The following is a 19499-nucleotide window of genomic DNA, read 5'->3' as shown; positions in this document are numbered from 1 at the left end:
CAGTTCACACTGGCAGCAGGACAACAGTACCATAGTTGCATTTTTAGATACAGTAGTACATCAGTGGTGCTTAGGTAAAGGGCGCAATGAATAAGATTCAGTAAGATGTGCTGTTTTTCCAACTAGTGCAAGTGCTGGATTGGTTTACTTTGCATTAATACATAAAAAACGATCATCTCTCTGTTGTACTTCTCCTATTGCACCACAACCCTTATTCTACTTAAAGTGCTCATATTATGTTCATTTTCATGTTCATAATTGCATTTAGACACTGTACCAGAATAGGTTTACATGGTTTAATAAAAAAAAAAAAAAACCATATTTTTTGTTGTACTCACAGACTGGTAATATACAGTCTATGGTTGTACTGCACATTGCTGCAGTTCCTCTTTTCACCCTGTGTGTTGAGCTCTCTGTTTTAGCTACAGAGTGAGGCATCTCACTTCTATTCCATCTTTGTTGGGAGCAGCACATGCGCAGTACCTAGGTCAGCACTACAAGCCAGTCAGAAGCAGAGTATGAGGGCGTGCCATGCTAGCAGCTAGGCGAGCGTCATAACGTGTGTTACAAAGTGACACACGGTTGTAACGGAAGTAAAGGCTGGACTACAATAGAGCTGTTTGGAGCCGTTTGTGAACCGTGTTTTCTGTTGGAGATGGTAAGTCCCTTTGGGGTGGACTTTGGCCTTTTTCACTTTGTAAACCTATAACATGCACAAAAAAGATATATAACACAATAAAGGAAAGGGGAAAAGCCAAAAAGCATAATATGAGTACTTTAACTGTGATCTCATAATTATGACATTGTTTCTTGTAATTATGAGATAGTAGGCTAACTCATAATTACGAGATAAGATGTCTCATGTTTTTTTATGTTATATGTCTTGACATTGCTTCCCATTTGGACACAGGACACACTAATGGCTCTGTGAGGCTGTACTTAAGCTAACTTTAGCTAAATGCTAACATCAGCATGCTAACATAAAGTGACACAATAAAGGAAAGGGAAAAAGCCAAAAAGCATAATATGAGCATTTAAAACCATCCAGGATACTAAGCATGTGGAGGACAAACCCATTAGCTGTAACATGATACAGCAAGATGAGAGTCCTAATTATTCTTATCTTTTTTTAGAACAATTATTACCCATTACCTTCTTGTGAAACCACATGTGGAGTCAGCAACAACTGCAACGCGTCATTGATGTTAATGTAGAGCTCACTAGCAGTGAAAAGACATTGAGTTTAGTCTTGTATGAAATCATAGCAAGTAATGCACCCTCCATTAGTGTGCAGCTCTGAAATATGTCATAGATAATGACAAGACCAAGAGTCAAATGCCACACTAGCGGCTCTGCGAGGATACTAAGGGGCCATCCTCACAGAAATGCCTTTTGGTGTAAACGCACATGTTTTTGGCCGATCGTCCAAACGAATCCTGTAAACGCACTGCCTGAAGACGCAGTTTTTTTAAACCTGGTCTCAGGGTGAAAAAATTTGAAAACGCCACCCTTGCGTCTTCGTTTGGACAATGAAGCCGCATACTTGCGTATCGATGATGTCATTGCCACACCCCTCAACCTCTAGCCTTCAACCTCTTATCTCGCGACGACGTCTCATAACAACAATAATGGTGGACTACATGCTTGTGTTCCTGCTGGAGAAGATATTGAGCCTATTAGGGTTACTAGGGCTGTTTGCTGTAGGCCTGGAATATGAAGTAGCGTGTTGAGTCATTTACAAATGGATCCGTTTGGACGCAAACATTCTTGAAAAGATGCCAAGGAAGACAAAAAAAAGATTGTTTTGGTATGTGTGGACGTGGCCTAAGAAACAGAAGTGCTTTCAATGTAAATGCTGCTAACAGCATGCTAACATGCTCACAATGACATTGCTTGCTGATGTTAAGCAGGTATGTTTACCATTTTCAACATCTTAGTTTAGCGGGTTAGAATGCTAACATTTCTGTGACTACTGGGTAGTCATTAATCAAAGTATTAGACAAATACACATTTTGACCAGATGATAATGCTAGATGGCCCTTAAGTAATTTCTCTTTCAATATCAAAATCCCTATGCTCTACAAACTAGTAGGCTAATAGATGCTTTTCTGATCCCAAAATAATCCATTTTAACCCAATTTCCAGTTGATTTCGAGTTCATCCAGCGTGGTTTCCATAGTGGTTTTCCTGAGCCCACACCTCATATTTCTTCTGCAGAGTCTGCTGAATTGAGGCCTTAACCTCCTCTGCTCTTTTCAGTGCAGTCACTCTCCTTCTGTGGCTGCTCCAGCTGTTCAAGGTGGGAGGTCTCTCATTTCTTAACCTTATCGTCACACTGCTCTGCAGCCAAGGTTATTATAGTTTTGCATTTTTCATTAGTTTTTATTTTTATTTCGTTTTGACTTTTTGTTTTCAAATTCAGTTTAGTTTTAATTAGTTTTTAAAGCAGGTTTGCTAGTTTAGTTTAGTTTTTATTTTTTGAAAATGCTTAGTTTTAGTTTAGTTTTTATTAATTTTAGTCCTTTTTGTAATATGGGTTATTTGTCGGGGGCAAGATTCAAAAAGGTCAGAAAAAAGTATTGTGTAATAATAACTCAACAAAAACATCATACAATTTTAGAAACATGTATTCACAATGTATTCAACAATAACACCAGTACATAAAATGTACATATGATGATGTGCACAAATATGTAAACAGTCTACATAAGACGCCGCAGTAAGTGCAAAATGCGTGTGCCAGGAAAAAAACTAAATAGCCAACAGACTAAAGAAGACATGTGTTTTAAACTTTTTGAAGTCAATCGACTCACACATTTGTGTAGACATCCCAGTATCAACACACATATTAACCCACGTTTCCTCCCGCTTTTAGTGTTCATGCGTATTTACTAACCAGCAGCTATTGGGTCGCCGGTGAAAGCCTTCCCGTAGTGTCTCCGTCATGCTGCCTGGCCCTGTATCCATACATCCATGCCGTGTACCGGGGTTAGCTTCTGTTTCGGGGAAAGGGGGCTTTGCGTTCTCGTTGCCCTGTCACTGCTTGTTAAGGTAAGCTAGGTTAGCCTCCTTGTGCGCGCTTCTCAAATGTACTTTCAAATTCGTGGGATTTTTCCCTTTAATAAATTGTCCACTTATTTTAGCACCTTCCATTGCGATGCACTTGCTTTTATCTGACACAGTCATATCAAATAGGACTCTGCCGCTTTCTTCCAACTTTCGGTTCCGCCATGATGCCAGGCCAAGGCATGGGCGAGGGGCACGGACATGTTGTGTTCAATTTAACGTGGAATGTTGCAATTTCTGGGTTCTCTGTCGGAAACTATATGTCTACGGCATAGACTGAATAAAACAGGTCTATTGTCGGAAATGTCAGCTCTGAAAGATATAACGTTATTTGCTCTGTGAAAGACATTGACAAAGACTATGTTACTAACTAACTAAATTACAGTTTAAGTTTAGTTATCTTTTTTTGTAATGCCTCGTTTTTATTTTTATTTCAGTTAACGACAATGTTTTTTCCCACCTAGTTTTCGTTATTTCGTTCGTTTTCGTTAACGATTATAACCTTGTCTGCAGCAGACCTCATCCAGGTTTTTGGCCTCATCCAGTTTGAGATTCAGGCTTGCTATCATCTTATCAGCAATAATCAGCCCGTTAACAGTGTTGATTTTAAAATGCGAGCCTCACTCAGCTCCAATTTGAGCTTGTGAATTTCCTCCTCGTAAGACTTAGACCTAGTCTCATTGCTGCGGGCCTGTTCAAGCTGGTCTTTGAGCGCTTTAATGGTTTGCTCAGCTTCTGCAGTAGAGTAGTAGTTCTTACTGTGAACCTCTTCAAGCTGGACCTTTAAAGTCCAGCCCTTTCGCTCCGCAGCTGACATTTGCAATGACACAGGTGCGCCTGGAACTGGGAGTCTTCGAGATTACAGTTTACATGTTATTTACCCACATGAAGGTCAACTGCACCAAAACCAACAAAAGAATAAGAATCCTTGCAAATTGAGTCTGGTGTGTTGAATATGTTATTCATTGCAAAAATTCACATTTCAAGAAAAAAATGGAGTTGCATAGGGGTAAGGATGATGTTGCGGTCCTCTCGTTTCTTGAATGATTTACGTGGGTGCCATGGATAGCGCTAATCCAAAATGGAGCAAATGAATGAATGACATTGTTTAGCTGCCTAGAGCACAATCATTACTTTCTAATCTTTCATACATCCTTTGTTTTGTGATCAGTGCGCTCCCCGATTCCAAGCTGTTCTGCAATCGCCTCCCACAATCTATCTTTAAATTCTTAGGATGCTTTGTTTTGTTGTAAAGTGCTTTTTTAAGGTGCCATTTTGGATGATGATGTTTCATGCATGGTGGCTGTGAGTGGTCAAACAATTCTCAAAGGGCCTTAACTCTTGGAACTGAAGACGTGGCATGTTGTGAATGTGTGGAGATTGGGTTGGGCTGAATTGCTATCCCATTTTGGCCCTGCCAAAGTCAGTAGGATTCATTTCATCATTTCTGTTTGCAAAGCAAAATTCCAGCAACCACCTTCCCCAACACCACCACCAGCCTCATGACTCCATCCAGAATTAGTTACTGTATGATGGTCAAACTGGGGGATTATGCTCTTTAACCATCGCAGGTTCATCCCTTTATTCAGCCATTAACACCAGATGAAGTCTATTCATAACATTGAGTGTGCACCTGATCAAAAATGTTTTGTATTTGTGGGCTCACCTGGCGCCCATATATAGAGGCTCAGTCCTCAACACAGCAGTCGCGGCCCTTTACTGCATGTCATTCCCCCTGTCTCTCCCCTCTTTCATGTCTAAACTGTAAAAAAAAAAAAAAAAAACAAGTTTTGTATTTGTAATTAGTCTCCCCTGATTGAATTACCTTTTATAAGTTACAGACTGTTGCATTAACTGCATTCTTTGTGCTGTGGGTGGAAAATGTCATGTTTAATTTGGCTGCTACTAGCTGACGATAGAATGACTGGGCCAAGTGACCTATTTAACATGCTTAGGTACGTTTTTCCCATTACTGACCTCTTGAACCTTTATCTTGACTATAACCTTAACAATAATACATAAAATCAGACTTACTTGGCAACATGCCGCAATGATTGGAGCTATTTTTAAACATCATCCACCCATAACAACTGCTTTGTTATTGTATATATATACTTATATATATACTTGTCTGTAGAGTAAGTGATTACTGCAGTTTTCTTCAACTCCTAAAACTTCATATTTCTGGAATAAAAAAAAAATTGCATTTTTTATCTAACTTCCTAAAATGTCATGCAATGTTTCTTTTCTGATCACTGACCTAATCATGATGTCTTTCTGAGTTCATCCACCCTGTTGAGAAACCAAATTTTATATGCACCATCTTAATATTCCGATCACATTTAAAAGGCATTGTGTTGGAAATACATCCAAAATTGGATAGATCACAACAGCACTCTACAGTTACGTCTGCTAAGAAATTGTCTTCTCTTCCATACTCTTCTAGATTAAGACATTAGTATCAACACAAGTCCATACACATTCATTTTCTGTGCAGTATATACATACATTCATATCTGCATCTGCATTGTGAAGCCAGCAGTGGCATTGAGCAGTATTTAATTCCAAAATCACAGCATGGAAGACATAAAAATGCCCTGATTCTTGTGACAAATGCCAAAATAGTGGCTGAATATGACAAATCTTTATTAGATGGAAGATTATTGACACCAATATGAAATCCCTGGGGGAATTGGCTAGCTAGTTTCTCCCCTCCGGTCCGTTTCACTTGTCATGTTGTTGAAGCCGAGTTTTCATTAGCTGAACCATTATCCTGCTCCATCTGCGGCTTTTGTCTTTGGGAATTTGAGGCATCACATTTTCCTGTCACAGTTCGGGAGCGGTCCACTCATTAACCGTAATGATGGCGAGTGTTGTGCCCAGCCGACCAGAACCATAGCTGTGATTGGGCGATCTCAGCCTGATAAATGAGTGACAGACAATGATGCGGAGGCAATATGGAAGTGTTAGTTTCACCTAGAATAGCTGTTGTAAAGAGTCAAGGTGGATAGCAAGGTGGATATTTCTAACAAGAAGGGATTGTTAGGGTAATGAAATAGTCCATATATTTGTCATGGTTTGAAAATGTGTTATATAGCTACTGTATATGTTTGCAGTCCATGAATTTCAAAGAGGGGGTCTAAAATGAAGTGTAAGTTTGTAACATGTTCTCTCCTGAACATCCAAAGCTTATGGCAAAATGTCCAAGGTCTCCTTAAAGGTGCCCTGCCACACCGTTTTTACTTGTATTTTTTGAAATATGTTAGGTCCATATGTGTTTGTGTTATTTTGTGAATGTGAAAATGAACTGCTACCTCCTCTGTCAGCTCTAGCCACTGAAAAGAAATAAGCAGAGAAATCAGACCAATTACAAAAGCTGGTCAGTCTGACGTGGTGTTGCCTGAGCTCATTACTATTCATGAGCTTGCCCAGTTGTGCTGGGTAAAGGATGTTGATAGCCAGGCTCTCATTGGCTAGCTGTTAGCCAATCAGAGTCAAGCAGCTTAGCTCGTTGAATATTAATGAGAACTGACACACATCGAGTTGAGTCTTCCTGCTGGCTTTCTATACCACGCTAGAATGGCTTAAAACAAGGTAACCAAGGCATTTTGTCCACAAAAAATGTTATATAGTCCACGGTAGAGCTTCAGACATTACCACAAAGTAATGCAATACGTGGGGTAGGACACCTTTAAAGTTTAACAAGGTTGTAGACTTTGTGTAATGCTTTATCTCAACAGATATGGATGAGTCTAAAGCAAATAGACTCTGTCTCTGAGTCCTCATTTGATATGCGTGTGTAATGACTTTGTACAAGCTGCAGTCTGTCAGTCTTATTTCATTACAGAGCTGCTATATCAGGCTCTGGGATAATTTAGTAAGATGCACAGGCCATTGTAGAAAGGAACTTAAATTGTTTCTGTTCACCTTTTTCCCCTGTCATGTCCACATCTTTAAATTTCCTCATTTGATCTCTGCTTATTCTCTCTGCCTCCTTGCATTGCACAGATCTACCTGCGTTTTCTTGACTATGAGATGGCCAATTCCAACGAATGCAAGCGCAACTTTGTGGCGGTGTATGATGGTGGCAGGTGTGACATATTTAACCCTTCATTTTGATAAATCATACAAAGGCTCAAGGTGGCCATAGTTACTCATTAACTTTAGGCCCTTCATTTTGGGATCATGACTTACAATATTACTTTTTCTTGTGAAGAGCTAAATATTTAATTATGTCAAGACAGGAAATGAATGGTTTTTACAAGATACAGTCCCTTTGCCCTATAGTCTGCCCATGGCAGGTTAGCCTCACGTGACTTAATGGTTAACACACTGATAACTAAGTACCAAGGTTGATAAACAGATTAAGCGAGTGTATTTTCCAAAATATCAAAATGTTTCTTTATTAGAACAGCCAAACAGCTATTTTATAGGCAACTGCACTTGTAAAACAGTTTTATCTCTAGATCATTAGATATTAAAGTCATGTTAAAAACAACAACAATAATTAATATCTTGAGATTGGGATATCATTGAATGATTAACGACAATATGCTTAATATGAGCTTCCTAACAATCTAATTTGTTATCTTAGAGTTGTGATCACACGATAGTGTGTCTTACAATAATATGAGCAACCATGGCTGCTCTGGGCTTCAGTTAAATAATGTGGATTATTGAGATTCACATTGAGATTCAGAGCGAATGTTGATGTTACTTGATAATAAACTGTTATCTCATCCTTTCTCGTCTCAGTTCAGTGGAAGACTTGAAGAGCAAGTTCTGCTCCACGGTGGCCAACGACATCATGCTGGTTTCCACGCTGGGTGTCATTCGCATGTGGGCAGACGAAGCCAGCCGCAAAAGCCGCTTCCGCATCCTTTTCACGACCTACCACGAGCGTAAGATATCTACACTCGCACACATGTTCTGTTTATCATAAAGATGTTTACTGCAGCATGACCCACCTGCTGAGGGAAACTGATTAGCTTTATTAATCAGACTGCTACTCCATGACAGCGACATTGACACCTAAAATAAAACAGGTATGTTCTTTAGTGGTAACCATTAAGGGAAGATGGAGACACAGTGACCACTTTTATGGCAACTTATATTGGATGCCATTAACAGAAAACGTGCTGTCAGAGGTTTCCATTTAGTTTTATGACCATTAAACAGCAGCAAGCCGGAAACCAAGGAATGCGATTTCCATTATAGGGAATATTGCCTGTGGGTTATTGTGAATATGACAGCATTGGTGGATTTTAGCTCATTGCTACAGCACTACCGGTACTGTTCTTAATAGATATAGAAAAATGAAAAGAGAGAGAGAGAGAAAGACAAAGGAATATCTAGGTGAGCTACAGTATGTTCACATCAATCTATTTTCTTTTAGCCAAACACCTGGGAGAGATTCATATTCACACACACACACACACACACACACACACAAACACACAAACTCTTCCTGGCTCCTCATTGATGGGAGCTTGTAGTTTGACAGGGGTTGCAGAGGGCATTCTTTGCACCAGTGAGGTGAATGAAGAGGGTCTGAGGCTTGTGAGTAAACAGTATGTCAATGGGATTGTGCCCCTTTTAATGACACACACACACACACAAACTGCACGATTGAATGTTGCATCTGCATTTTTGAAGCTTGAAGAGAACTCTCTCAAAGCAAACTGGATAAGATAAAAAATAAATGAAAACAATAAAGGGCTGCACAAAATTCTTTTATTTTAGTATAATTCTAATACAAACAATATGTACAGTAAAGGCCCCATAGTATGCTCATTTTTAGGTTCATACTTGTATTTTGGGTTTGTACTAGAGAAATTTGAAAAAGCCCAGTCTGCTCTGATTGGTCAGCATTTCTTGGGTCTTCTGCGTCTGCGTTCTCGTAGTCTCTGCATCATCAATGCACCTGGGGAACAACTGACAGCACTGTAGTGGCTTGTTCTACAACTGTACGGAAGTCTGGCTTGTAGGCCCAGTTTCTGAATACGGGCTATGTGTTGTTGACCGATTTGATACTGTTACAGTATTGATATAGTACCTCGACCTGCTTTATACTGTAATTAAAAAAAGACAGAAATCTCACTTTTTACAAATTGAGGTCATCAAGTTTCTTAAACATCATTTGCAGTTCCACTGAAATTTCAGAGGTGCTTTGCGCTTTATTTTTTATGATGGCAAAAGGAAACACCATGCCAGATGCTTCCTTTCAGATTACTCTATTATTGCCACTGTGTTATATTGGGATTATGGGTATTGAGAAGAACAAAAATGCATCATGGATAAAGGCATGTATTTAAAAGTCAGTGGTTATGTATAAGGGGGTTGAATTAATTTTTCCATCGTGCTGCATGGTTGATTGGATTTATTAAATGTCACAAACTAGAACCACACACTCACACAATCATCCAACCCTGAAGGACAATCAGTTGTCACTCCTCACATATCTACAACTTGTCTATATTGCTTGATTGTCTGTGTATAATTCAGTGATATTCTACAGAACAAGGGGACAGGCAGCATTAGCAGCGGAGTTGTTTGTGTTGTGAAGTCAGTGTCCCCGTTTCTAAGGCCTTTTCACCAAGCAGAGCCAGGATGTGCTGTTGCCAAGGCAACGCTTCTGCCTAAGTCACTCAGGCGATTCCCAGCCAGACCTCAGCCTTTAGAGCAGCATCCACTACAGCTCAGCAGCACTGCACCAACCCTGTCAACAGTGAATTAACAGGTGTACCAGAGAACTGGGAACCACAGGCAGTAGAAGAAGTAATACGGCCTGGTGTTGCTGCTAGTGCAGACCAACTTGTTTTAAGCATTCTTTTTTCTTTACATTTGTAAAAGTGCTGTGAGGCAGCTTATTTCTTTTTTTTTAAAGATAATTTTTTGGGGCTTTTTCCACCTTTAATGGACAGGACAGGTGAGAAAGGGGAGAGACATGCAGGAAATCGTCGCAGGTCGCAGTCAAACCCTGGACTTCTGCGTCGAGGCATAAACCTCTAAATATATGTGCGCCTGCTCTACCCTCTGATCCAACCCGGCCACAAATGATTTCAATATACATCGTCATTTCCTCACAGGGTAAAACTTGTGTACAAGATGTAATGACATGTAAATCTCATGTACCGATTTTTACTCATATGCACAAAACGCTGAACAGATGTGGTAACAAGTTCATGTTTGAAAAAGTAAATAATTAGACGTCAATTACATTACAGCTCCCTGAGAAACTTTAAAGGGAGGAAAGTATTTTATTGACTCGACTAAGTGAACAAGATGCCACCTGACATTTATATGATTTAGTTTTTAAAGGAAAATTCCACCCAAAATAATTCTGTACTACCCAACAACTACCAATATCTGTTCAAAACTTCAAAAAAAGACACCATTATGTGACAATACAAAGAATATGTAATGCAGACCAAGCCTTGTCTAGTGTTTAAAGTTTCTTGGTGACTAGCGCAGTCAGTTGGAGAGTGGCTTGCCCATAAGCTGAACAGAAAGCTAGTGCTGTTAATAACCTCAAAAATAAATTATAAAAATCATTACTTAGAAAAGATGGGGAGCAGGCGACTACAGTTGACAGAAGGGACAATGTCAGGTGAGGTACTATATGCACCGTGTACTATAGAAGTACAGTAAGAAGTTAATTACGTCTTGTCCTCAGGTGAAAGGAAGACAATGTATAACTACTTTTAAATGTGAGTGTGTGTACTCTGTTACAAGTGCACTGTCAGGATTTGCAGCTAAGTGCTCCCTCCCCACAGTAGATCCCAAGCCTTTATATGTTTGTTCACAGCTGCTGACTCCCAGCAAGATGCTCCTGTGGGGAGAGCAACATTCCCAAACGCAAACATCCACCTTTATCGTCTGTGCTGTGTTCACACCCGCTGATACTACTGATCTTGCTCTGTTTCCAGGCGCTCACACACACACACACACACACACACACTCACTGACTCACTCACTCACTGACTCACTCACTCTCTCTGTCTCTCTCTCTCTCACACTCTCTCTCTCTCATGCTATGCTGTACTACAGTGTAAGATTTCCAATGTGGAGTATAAGAAAGTGAAGCCTATCTTTACCCAAGAAGCAATTATGTCTTAGGTGATAAATGTGCTTGTGTGACATCTCGGCTGTCAGCATTGTTACGCCTCATCAACAGAGACCCGTCTCTGGGGTTTCAGATGGAAATTTGCTCTGGCTTCACTACACACATCACTTCTTCTTTCTGGCAAAGCTTCCTCGCTGAATTCATGAAACCGCTTGAGAACAACACAGTATGCTAATGTCTGTTAACATATGGATCTTTGCTAGGTTTTAGATCAGATTATATCATCTCTACGCACTCATTATTGTAGTTACTTTGGGATTAAACAGAGTATGTGTGAGTATGGGGTTAGATTGTGGCATTGTACAGCAACAAACAGTAAGATAAGAAGCAATGATGGATGGGTAGATTTTGGGATATCCAGAGTTTGGAGAACTTCCATGCACTGGGATTTAACAAAAGTTTTAAATGTAATCCATTTAATTAACTGACAAAGCCCACTGTTTTTTCCCACTGTATTTACACTACATACAATATCATCTATTGCAGTGCTGACACATTAATTTAATCAAGTAAATTTATTATTATTATTATTATTATTATTATTATTAAGAATATTTGGAGTAGTATTTAAAAGTGGTAATAAATGAGGGACAAGAAAGACTAAGAAAATTAGGGACTAAGGAGATCGGTGATGTATGCTGGTGCCAGTCCATGCTGTAATAAACAATAATTAAAAAATCTTTTCTACAGTATATTTCACTGGTAACCAGTGAGGTGCATGTTATAGCTGTAGGCAAGATAGGGATGACCACATAAAGAGAGTGACTGTATTTATTATTAACCATATTCATGGTAATTAATTAAGACAATGATGGCAGGAAAATAAAAATATATGGCCATAATGTTATAAAACAACCCTTAAAAACAAGAATCAGCAGTGCATAACCAGTAACTGACAGTAATGCTCCAAATTAGAGCAAATAAGAGATTATATGACCGCAGGCGTGTGCTGAAAAAAGGATCATTATTGCAAAAGGAAAACAGCATTGACATTAGACAAAATGAAGACACATTATCCTCATCTCGTAGGATCAGCCTAACTACACTCCAATGGAACAAAAACACATCTTTGTAATGATTATTTGATTAGAAAAAAATACATGATAACCATATGTTGCTTCTAGAGCTTCACTGCAGAAGCCTCTCTTCACTCTTGGAGCCCCCCTCTGCAGAGATACCCAGACTATTTTCATCAGCCACTCATTTAGTTAATGTATGCTTCCAGCTGTGACTGGGGATGTTTCTGTGTGGGCAAAATGGCACTTTTATTACAGAATGTCTTGAAATTAATTTAGCAGATTAGTGTGGATCTCACTCTTTATATCGTCTGGTCTCATCCTGTGGTGTGTGGAGGAGACAGGAGGAGAAAGGAGAAGAAGTGGGCTCCCTCTTCTGGTTATTAACAACAACAAAACTGTTAAATCTTTGGCATGTAGTGTGTGAAATGATGAAAAAATAGGGAAACCTAGAAAACACACATACACACTGAGAGACAACATGACTCAGGAAATGCTGGCAAAGGCCCAGACAGGATGGGATACAGAGAGATAGAGAAAGGTCACTCTAAATTGGTGTGTTATTATTCACTTGGGATGAGTGCTGGAATGAAAACAGCCATAAATCATGGTGGTACACTGTCAAATAGTCCCCAGCTCTGCCTTACCACTGGCAAGCAGCTTTAGAACCTACGCCAGTGTTGTGTGTGAAAGGAGAAAGGGTGAGAGATAAAGAGAGAGACTATGACCGAGAGAGAGAGTAACTTTAGGAACGTTCAGAAGTGATCTCAAAATACTTTTACCCTTCCACAAGACCATGCACATAATGGACAGTATGTTTACTAATGAATAGTACTTGCCATGGGTTTTCTTTAATACAATTCTGCAATAGTAAAAAGTAACTAGGTACATTTACTCAAGTATTGCACTTAAATTCAAAATATTTGCTTTGATATTTATTTATTTTATGCTACCTCATATTTTACTAGCCTGGTCCTACCAGACTCTTGTACATTTCAGGAGTACTGAAGGAAAATGAAAAGTGAACGGAAGTAGGTAGGAGGGCGGAGCCAGGCTATAGTTTTACCCCACTACATTTCCAAATGAATGTCCTTTTTACTCCACTACATTTATCTGGCAGGTAACTGTAAAATTCCACTATACACTGTAGCATGTGGTTAGCTTGCTGTGGCACTCTTCCTCACTGTGATTGACAGTAGAAAGCAATGAATTGGCCAATGAGCTGGCATATGCATTAGTATGGTTGGTTGTTGAGAGCAAGGGCACCCTGGGTTTAAATTATGTAGCTCCATTGTCATATATATACAGTATATATACGATGGAGCCTGTAACATTACCACAATGATTTTACGATCATGTCTTGCTGATGGGTGGCTCTACCTCTTGTGATGTGAAGGCGGTGCTGTGTCTTGAACCACACTGGTCTGAGGACATGTTTATGTTTATGGCCTGGTTTAAATTTGTGTTGACATGGGCTGTGCATCGAGGAGAAATAAACTACATCCTGCTTGAATAGAAATCATTTGTTTGGGGGTTTGTTATGTGTGCAGATGATTGTGAAATGTCATGGCTACCTTTCTGGTCACCACACACACATACAATCACACATACAGTACACACATTTTCCAAGAAATTCATTCATATCACAGGTTGTTTCTGCAAATATTTAAAGAGGAGGGTGAGGATGAAAATTCATGAATAACAGATGGGTTTGGGGGGAACAGGTCTGATTTGAGTAATGCCCATCCAAATGTATTTCCTTAAAATCTGGCACACCAGAACATCTCTTCAGCTGTACTTCAATTACTCATTTGTGCTGCAGCATATCTAAAGTGTCCTACACAATCACACAATTCACTAAAAGGTAGTTTAACTTTTTACTCAATTGTTTCTATGGCAACTGATTAGATTACAAGTGACTAAGTACAGGATAATGTTTCAGTTAAGCGAAGATAGTGCTACATTGTATTTCTGTAATAACTATTGTGTTCATTTCCTCTGTGCTTTCCAGCTCCATGTGATGCAGATGCCTTCTTCTGTCACAGTAACATGTGCATAAACAACACGCTGGTGTGTAATGGCATGCAGAACTGTGTCTACCCCTGGGATGAGAACCAATGCAAAGGTGAGATGTTACTTTTGTAGCTATTATGAAGAAAGGCCCTACACTACGTTTGAGTGTTTCAGCACCACGGAGAGCGACAGCAAAACAGAGTGGGTTTAAACAGTACTGTACTTGTAGTGCTGTGACACAGAGGTATTTTTAGTATTTTCTGTGTTGCTACAGGGTCTGCTATTAACACTATGACACCACTGGTACTGCCATTAAAAGGGGCACTATTATTAAAACACATATTGCAGCCCAGGTGAAATCAGGCAGCAGGCATTAATCACGATTACATTTACGTTTAGTTTTTCCTAGTTGCTTTCATTGTTTTTCTTTGTTTGTTTCATTTTAAACTATGTATAATGATGGGATCCTACATGAACACACCATTCTCTGCCAAAGTTAGAACAGTTTTGGTTATTTCATTTTGAGAGTTCTGTATTTCTGTTTTCTATGCTCTTCTCACCGGTTTTAAAGTAGGTGGGTCTTAGTTGAAAAAAAGTGATGTCTGTGCACCAATCAAGATTTAGCTACTGTTTTTGATTTGAGTTATGTGGTAACTTTTTTTTACTGTGATTGGTGATGATTCAGTCTACAATGTTGAAGAGAAAAACTTAAAAATGAATAAAGCCAAGCCAAGTTTTCAAGGGCTTTAATAATGCGTGTTAGTATTTTGAAGTGGAAATTCCTAGATTGACAAAGCATGTTAACTTAATCTGAGTTACTTTGTCGATGTTTTTTTCTATGTAATATTAAAGCTATAGTGCGTAGTTTCTGCCACCCACATTAGGAATTCTAAGTAATGACAACAAAACTGTCTGCGCTACTACTAAATATAATAAATTATATGATTAAGAAGGCCAGATTTTATGTTCCGGGTTAAAATTTGAATTCACCCTCAACTGATCCTTTGCTTGGTCCAGGTCTTTGTTTTCATTCTTTGAAGGTGCCCTTATTTTAATGCCTCAAGGCAAGTATTACCTATGTATTTCCTGACTTTGTGATACTGTCAATTTCTTCATTTCCTCTGAAGTCTGATCCCTCACTGCATTCTGAATTTTAAAGCCACTGGATCTATACATTGATCCCCAGTGTCTTGCTTGTGGCAGATTCACAATTTATCTACACCCCTAACTGAGATTTTCTTATTGCAGCATCTCCATACGGTGTATGATGCTATTCCAATAATTAGCTGAGATGTGTTACAACTCTGGGGATGAGCTTGTTTTCTCTGCATTATATTGCCAATTAATTAGTCTTCTGTTCCTTGACTTTTCATGACCCATGACTGTGTAAGTACATGAGATGAGATCTATACTGCACCCCTGAGCCCTCTAGCATTGAAACTCTCACGTCAAAAATACAATGTGCTTTGATGTTCATTACGCTGTTGTGTGTTCTAATTTGTTATTTCTTTAAACATATATACGTACACAAAAAAAATCATCTCCCTTTCTGTTGTGCTCTCTCTCTACCACTGTACAGAGAAGAGGAAAGCCAACATCTTGGACAACCTGAACAACACAAACGGGACCATAATTGGTGTAACCTGTTGCATCGTCCTCATCCTCCTCATTGTCTCTGTCATCGTCCAGATCAAGCAGCCACGTAAAAAGTACATCCTGCGGCGTGAGGACTTTGACCCCACCATGTTCCAAGAGGTCTTTGAGCCGCCTCACTATGAGCTGTGTACTTTACGAAGCGCCACCACAGCCGCAGCAACCTCAGCAGACTTAGTCGATCTGGCAGAAGACTTTGAGAACTACCACGCTCTTCGCCGTGCCTCCTCGCGCTGCGTCCACGATCACCACTGTGGCTCCTCGTCCAACCCCGGCTCCGCCCACATATCCCAGCTGTCACTTAGTGGAAGAGGAAGCCGCGGGAACTTGAGCGCTCGAGACACAGCAGCCGCCACTCTGCTCACAGACCTTCCACAGCCGCCCATGGCAGTGCGGCCCTTGCTGCCGTCCACTGGAAACCGCAGGAGCATCTTGGTCATGAAGCACAGCTACTCGCAAGAGACAGCGGACAATGGATGCGACCTGGATGATGACCTGGAAGAAGTTCCCACCACCAGCCACCGGCTTTCACGCCACGAAAAGGCAGTACAGCGGTCAGTATCCCTAGATTTCTGATGAGGAAAGAACAGCAACTGTAGAGTTAACAATGGGGATGTTTGAAATGTGTGTGGGATACTTAGGCCTACATTTATTTTTGTTTTCCTCTTATTTTAGCTTTCTACTTTCTCTCATTATTTTTTTTTAGATTATGAGAAGCTTCTTTTTTTGCATTGATCCTTGTTCTTTCTCCCCTTTCTATCATTAAAAGCTTTTTTCACAAAGGGCTAAATTTTCCCCCCTCTTGCATGCTCACCCTTGAACATGTCAAGCGCCCCCTGCTAGTTTTCATCCCAATGGTGGTTTATAGCTTACATCTATAAGCTCTACTGTACTTTGAGGTTTGTCAGAGCTCTTTAAGGAAATGCAGACCTCTTTTTAGAAGATATTAATTCTGTAATCAGTCCAGTTTAGACTGTTACCACAAGGGCTTGAATCAGTGCCTCATAGAGACGACTATAACTTCACTGACATGAATGCAAATTATTATAAAATATGCATCTCTATTCCTGTTTATAACTGTGATACTGAAAATATGACTTATATTCTATATAACTCAACATTTTGGCATGAACAAGATTTTCTATTTAAAAAAAAAGTATTTTACTGTGTACTTGCACCTTGACTGCTTGAAAAGTAAATGTACAGTATATGTATACAAAAAACACTAATGTGAAGGTATATTAGTAAATTTTTTGAGATAAGACTTTCCTGCATGCACTTTCTATGTGCTCTTTCCAGAGTTTTCTTGACTGTTAATTCATTGTCTACATGCAAAGCTCCCAGAGACACGCAAAGCACTAATGAAGTTTATTGCTGTTATGTAGCACAGTATGCATTCTGACCTCTCTATGCAAAAAGAGTTTGATATTAAATGAAAGAGCCATGACATTTCAGGTTCTGCCTCATTGGCTCTTTGAGCAAACATGAATCAGAGTACAACACAACTAGGGTCTAAGAGACAATCTCAAGGTAAGCACCCTTATCCAAAAATCCAAATCTTTATATGTTGTTGTGTAGTCATCATTTGCCCAGTCCGTATATACTTTTATGTTTTATTTTCTGTGATTTTTGCGCGGGTTAATATATATGTATATATATATATATATATTTTTTTTTTTATGTTTTTGTATTTATTCATTTTCACCAAGATGGTTTTCTTGCTTGCAGCCATCTTGCCCTTGCAGTGAGTTTGTTTGAAGTCTTTGTGATGCTCAAGTTTACTGTATGTCCTCCCAAGGACATACATTGTATCATTCAGTGGATATTCATTAGCATGGACTTTTTTCCATCATCTTTAGTTGAAGCTGTTATCAAACTTCTAACCTCTGCATTTTTCCTCCCAGTAGGCCTACAGCAAATAATTCACATCAATCATGTAAAGACACTTGTTGAAGCACAAATTGGAAAGCAGACACAAGCCCACATTTTCATTAAATTACATCAGTGGATTTTTTGCACTCACTAAAGAAAGCACATTGAGATAAACTATTTTGTAATTTACTAATTAAATAATTTACTGATCACACACACATACAGAAGTTGTCTGTAGTTTTGCATGATTTATGTCACTTGTAATATTTGATTTTGTGTTTGGTTAATTATGAAGCATAGTGTTTATGCCTGTGTGTAACAGTTTGTGTGTATGCTCCAGGATTGTGCTTTCATGAGGTTGCGATAAGCACAATATAAAAGAAGTTAGATGAATACATTTGAGATGCAAATAATTGATGAGAGGAACTTTTTCATCAAAAAGATACATTTCAATGCAGTTACAGAAGTTCACGCTTGCAGCTTTCTGCATGCATATAATGGAGCAGTCACATAAAGTGCTACCCATTGTTTTGTCTTTTAGTGTGAAAAATGTGCTGTCCTGTTGTGTGTGTGTGTGTGCTTATGTTCTACATTATGTTGCATTGTCTCCATCATGTAGACTTCTTGAGAATAGTGCGATCCTGGATCAGTACGAACGGGCTTCACTGACATATGAAAAAGCGGAGCGGAGATTTACACCAGCATGATGCTGATGATGATGAAGTGACACTTTGACGAAAGGATATTGAAAATGTATTCAGATGAACACAAAGGACTAGATGAAATGCTGCAAGTGTGTCAGCTCTGTACGCACTGTAGTCAATCCAGATTTTTTTGTCTCGCTGGAAAGAAATGGACCTCAAATGACCACAATTACTGATTATTCATTATTAAACTTTAAATTTGGGGTGTTAGTCAGAAACATATCTGTCATTGTCATGGATCCCTCGCTGATAACTAAATTAATGTGATCAAACATCTTCAAGTTCATTTTTAAGCATGTATCTTTCAAATGAGTGGCATACATATTATGATTTTATAGAAATGATGCTTGCAGTTGTTCAAATCTAGATTTATTTTATTAGTGAAAATTGGAATTAATCACTAACCCTAATTGAATTTAAAGCTGTTGGAATAAAGGGCGAGTTATGTGGCTTGTGCATGCTTCTTTTGTATCCATCAAAACATCAACATACTAACATTAAAATATGAAAAGCCCCCATCTACTAATACATACTGTAAGTCATAAGGACATAAAGAGTAGTAAAAACAAAGGCATCTTCAAAATTAATTAATTGCATGTTGTTGCTTAGCCAAATCATTAGATAAAGAGAATTTCACAATTTTCATTTCATAACACTTTAAAACTCCCTTTTAAATATGTTCACTAACTTTGACAGGCATTTTTATTTTGACAAAGAATCCTTTTTTTCTGGCAAACCTATTTACTTCAAGTCTGTTTGTCTTCTAACTCTCTTCTAATCTAGGAGCTTATTATTTTTGTATTAAAACAGACTTTTATAAATTTAAAGGATGACAGTTTTTACAGTTACTTAAATTTACTGATGCTTTGTAAAATAAATAACAATAAAGCTTTGCCTTTTTTCTTTGTTTTATTGGCTTTTGGTCAGCAGTTCCTCTGTCCCTTTAGAGTCTCAGTCAGCACACGCTATCAATGTCTCACATTCATATATGTTTAGATGTTGGTTTATTTGTTGTTGCTGATTTGCTTTAGAGGAAAACCCAAGTCAAAA

At 38.9% G+C, this 19499-nt stretch overlaps 1 protein-coding gene across 1 annotated transcript in view; it reads left to right on the top strand.

The window, feature by feature from the left end:
• neto1l (neuropilin (NRP) and tolloid (TLL)-like 1, like) overlaps positions 1 to 18841 on the top strand; it is a 73371-nt gene extending 54530 nt beyond the window's left edge. Inside the window, exons 7-12 of the mRNA XM_028569538.1 lie at positions 7075 to 7157; positions 7822 to 7967; positions 14219 to 14332; positions 15800 to 16427; positions 17329 to 17403; positions 18365 to 18841. Coding sequence (XP_028425339.1) covers positions 7075 to 7157; positions 7822 to 7967; positions 14219 to 14332; positions 15800 to 16427; positions 17329 to 17389 — 1032 coding nt within the window. The 3' untranslated portion in view covers positions 17390 to 17403; positions 18365 to 18841. The remainder of the gene's footprint in view (positions 1 to 7074; positions 7158 to 7821; positions 7968 to 14218; positions 14333 to 15799; positions 16428 to 17328; positions 17404 to 18364) is intronic.
• The last annotated feature ends 658 nt before the right edge of the window (positions 18842 to 19499 follow it).

Source organism: Perca flavescens, chromosome 22 (genome assembly GCF_004354835.1).
Source record: "Perca flavescens isolate YP-PL-M2 chromosome 22, PFLA_1.0, whole genome shotgun sequence".
Lineage (NCBI taxonomy): Eukaryota > Metazoa > Chordata > Actinopteri > Perciformes > Percidae > Perca > Perca flavescens.
This window is presented reverse-complemented; position numbering and strand designations above follow the sequence as displayed.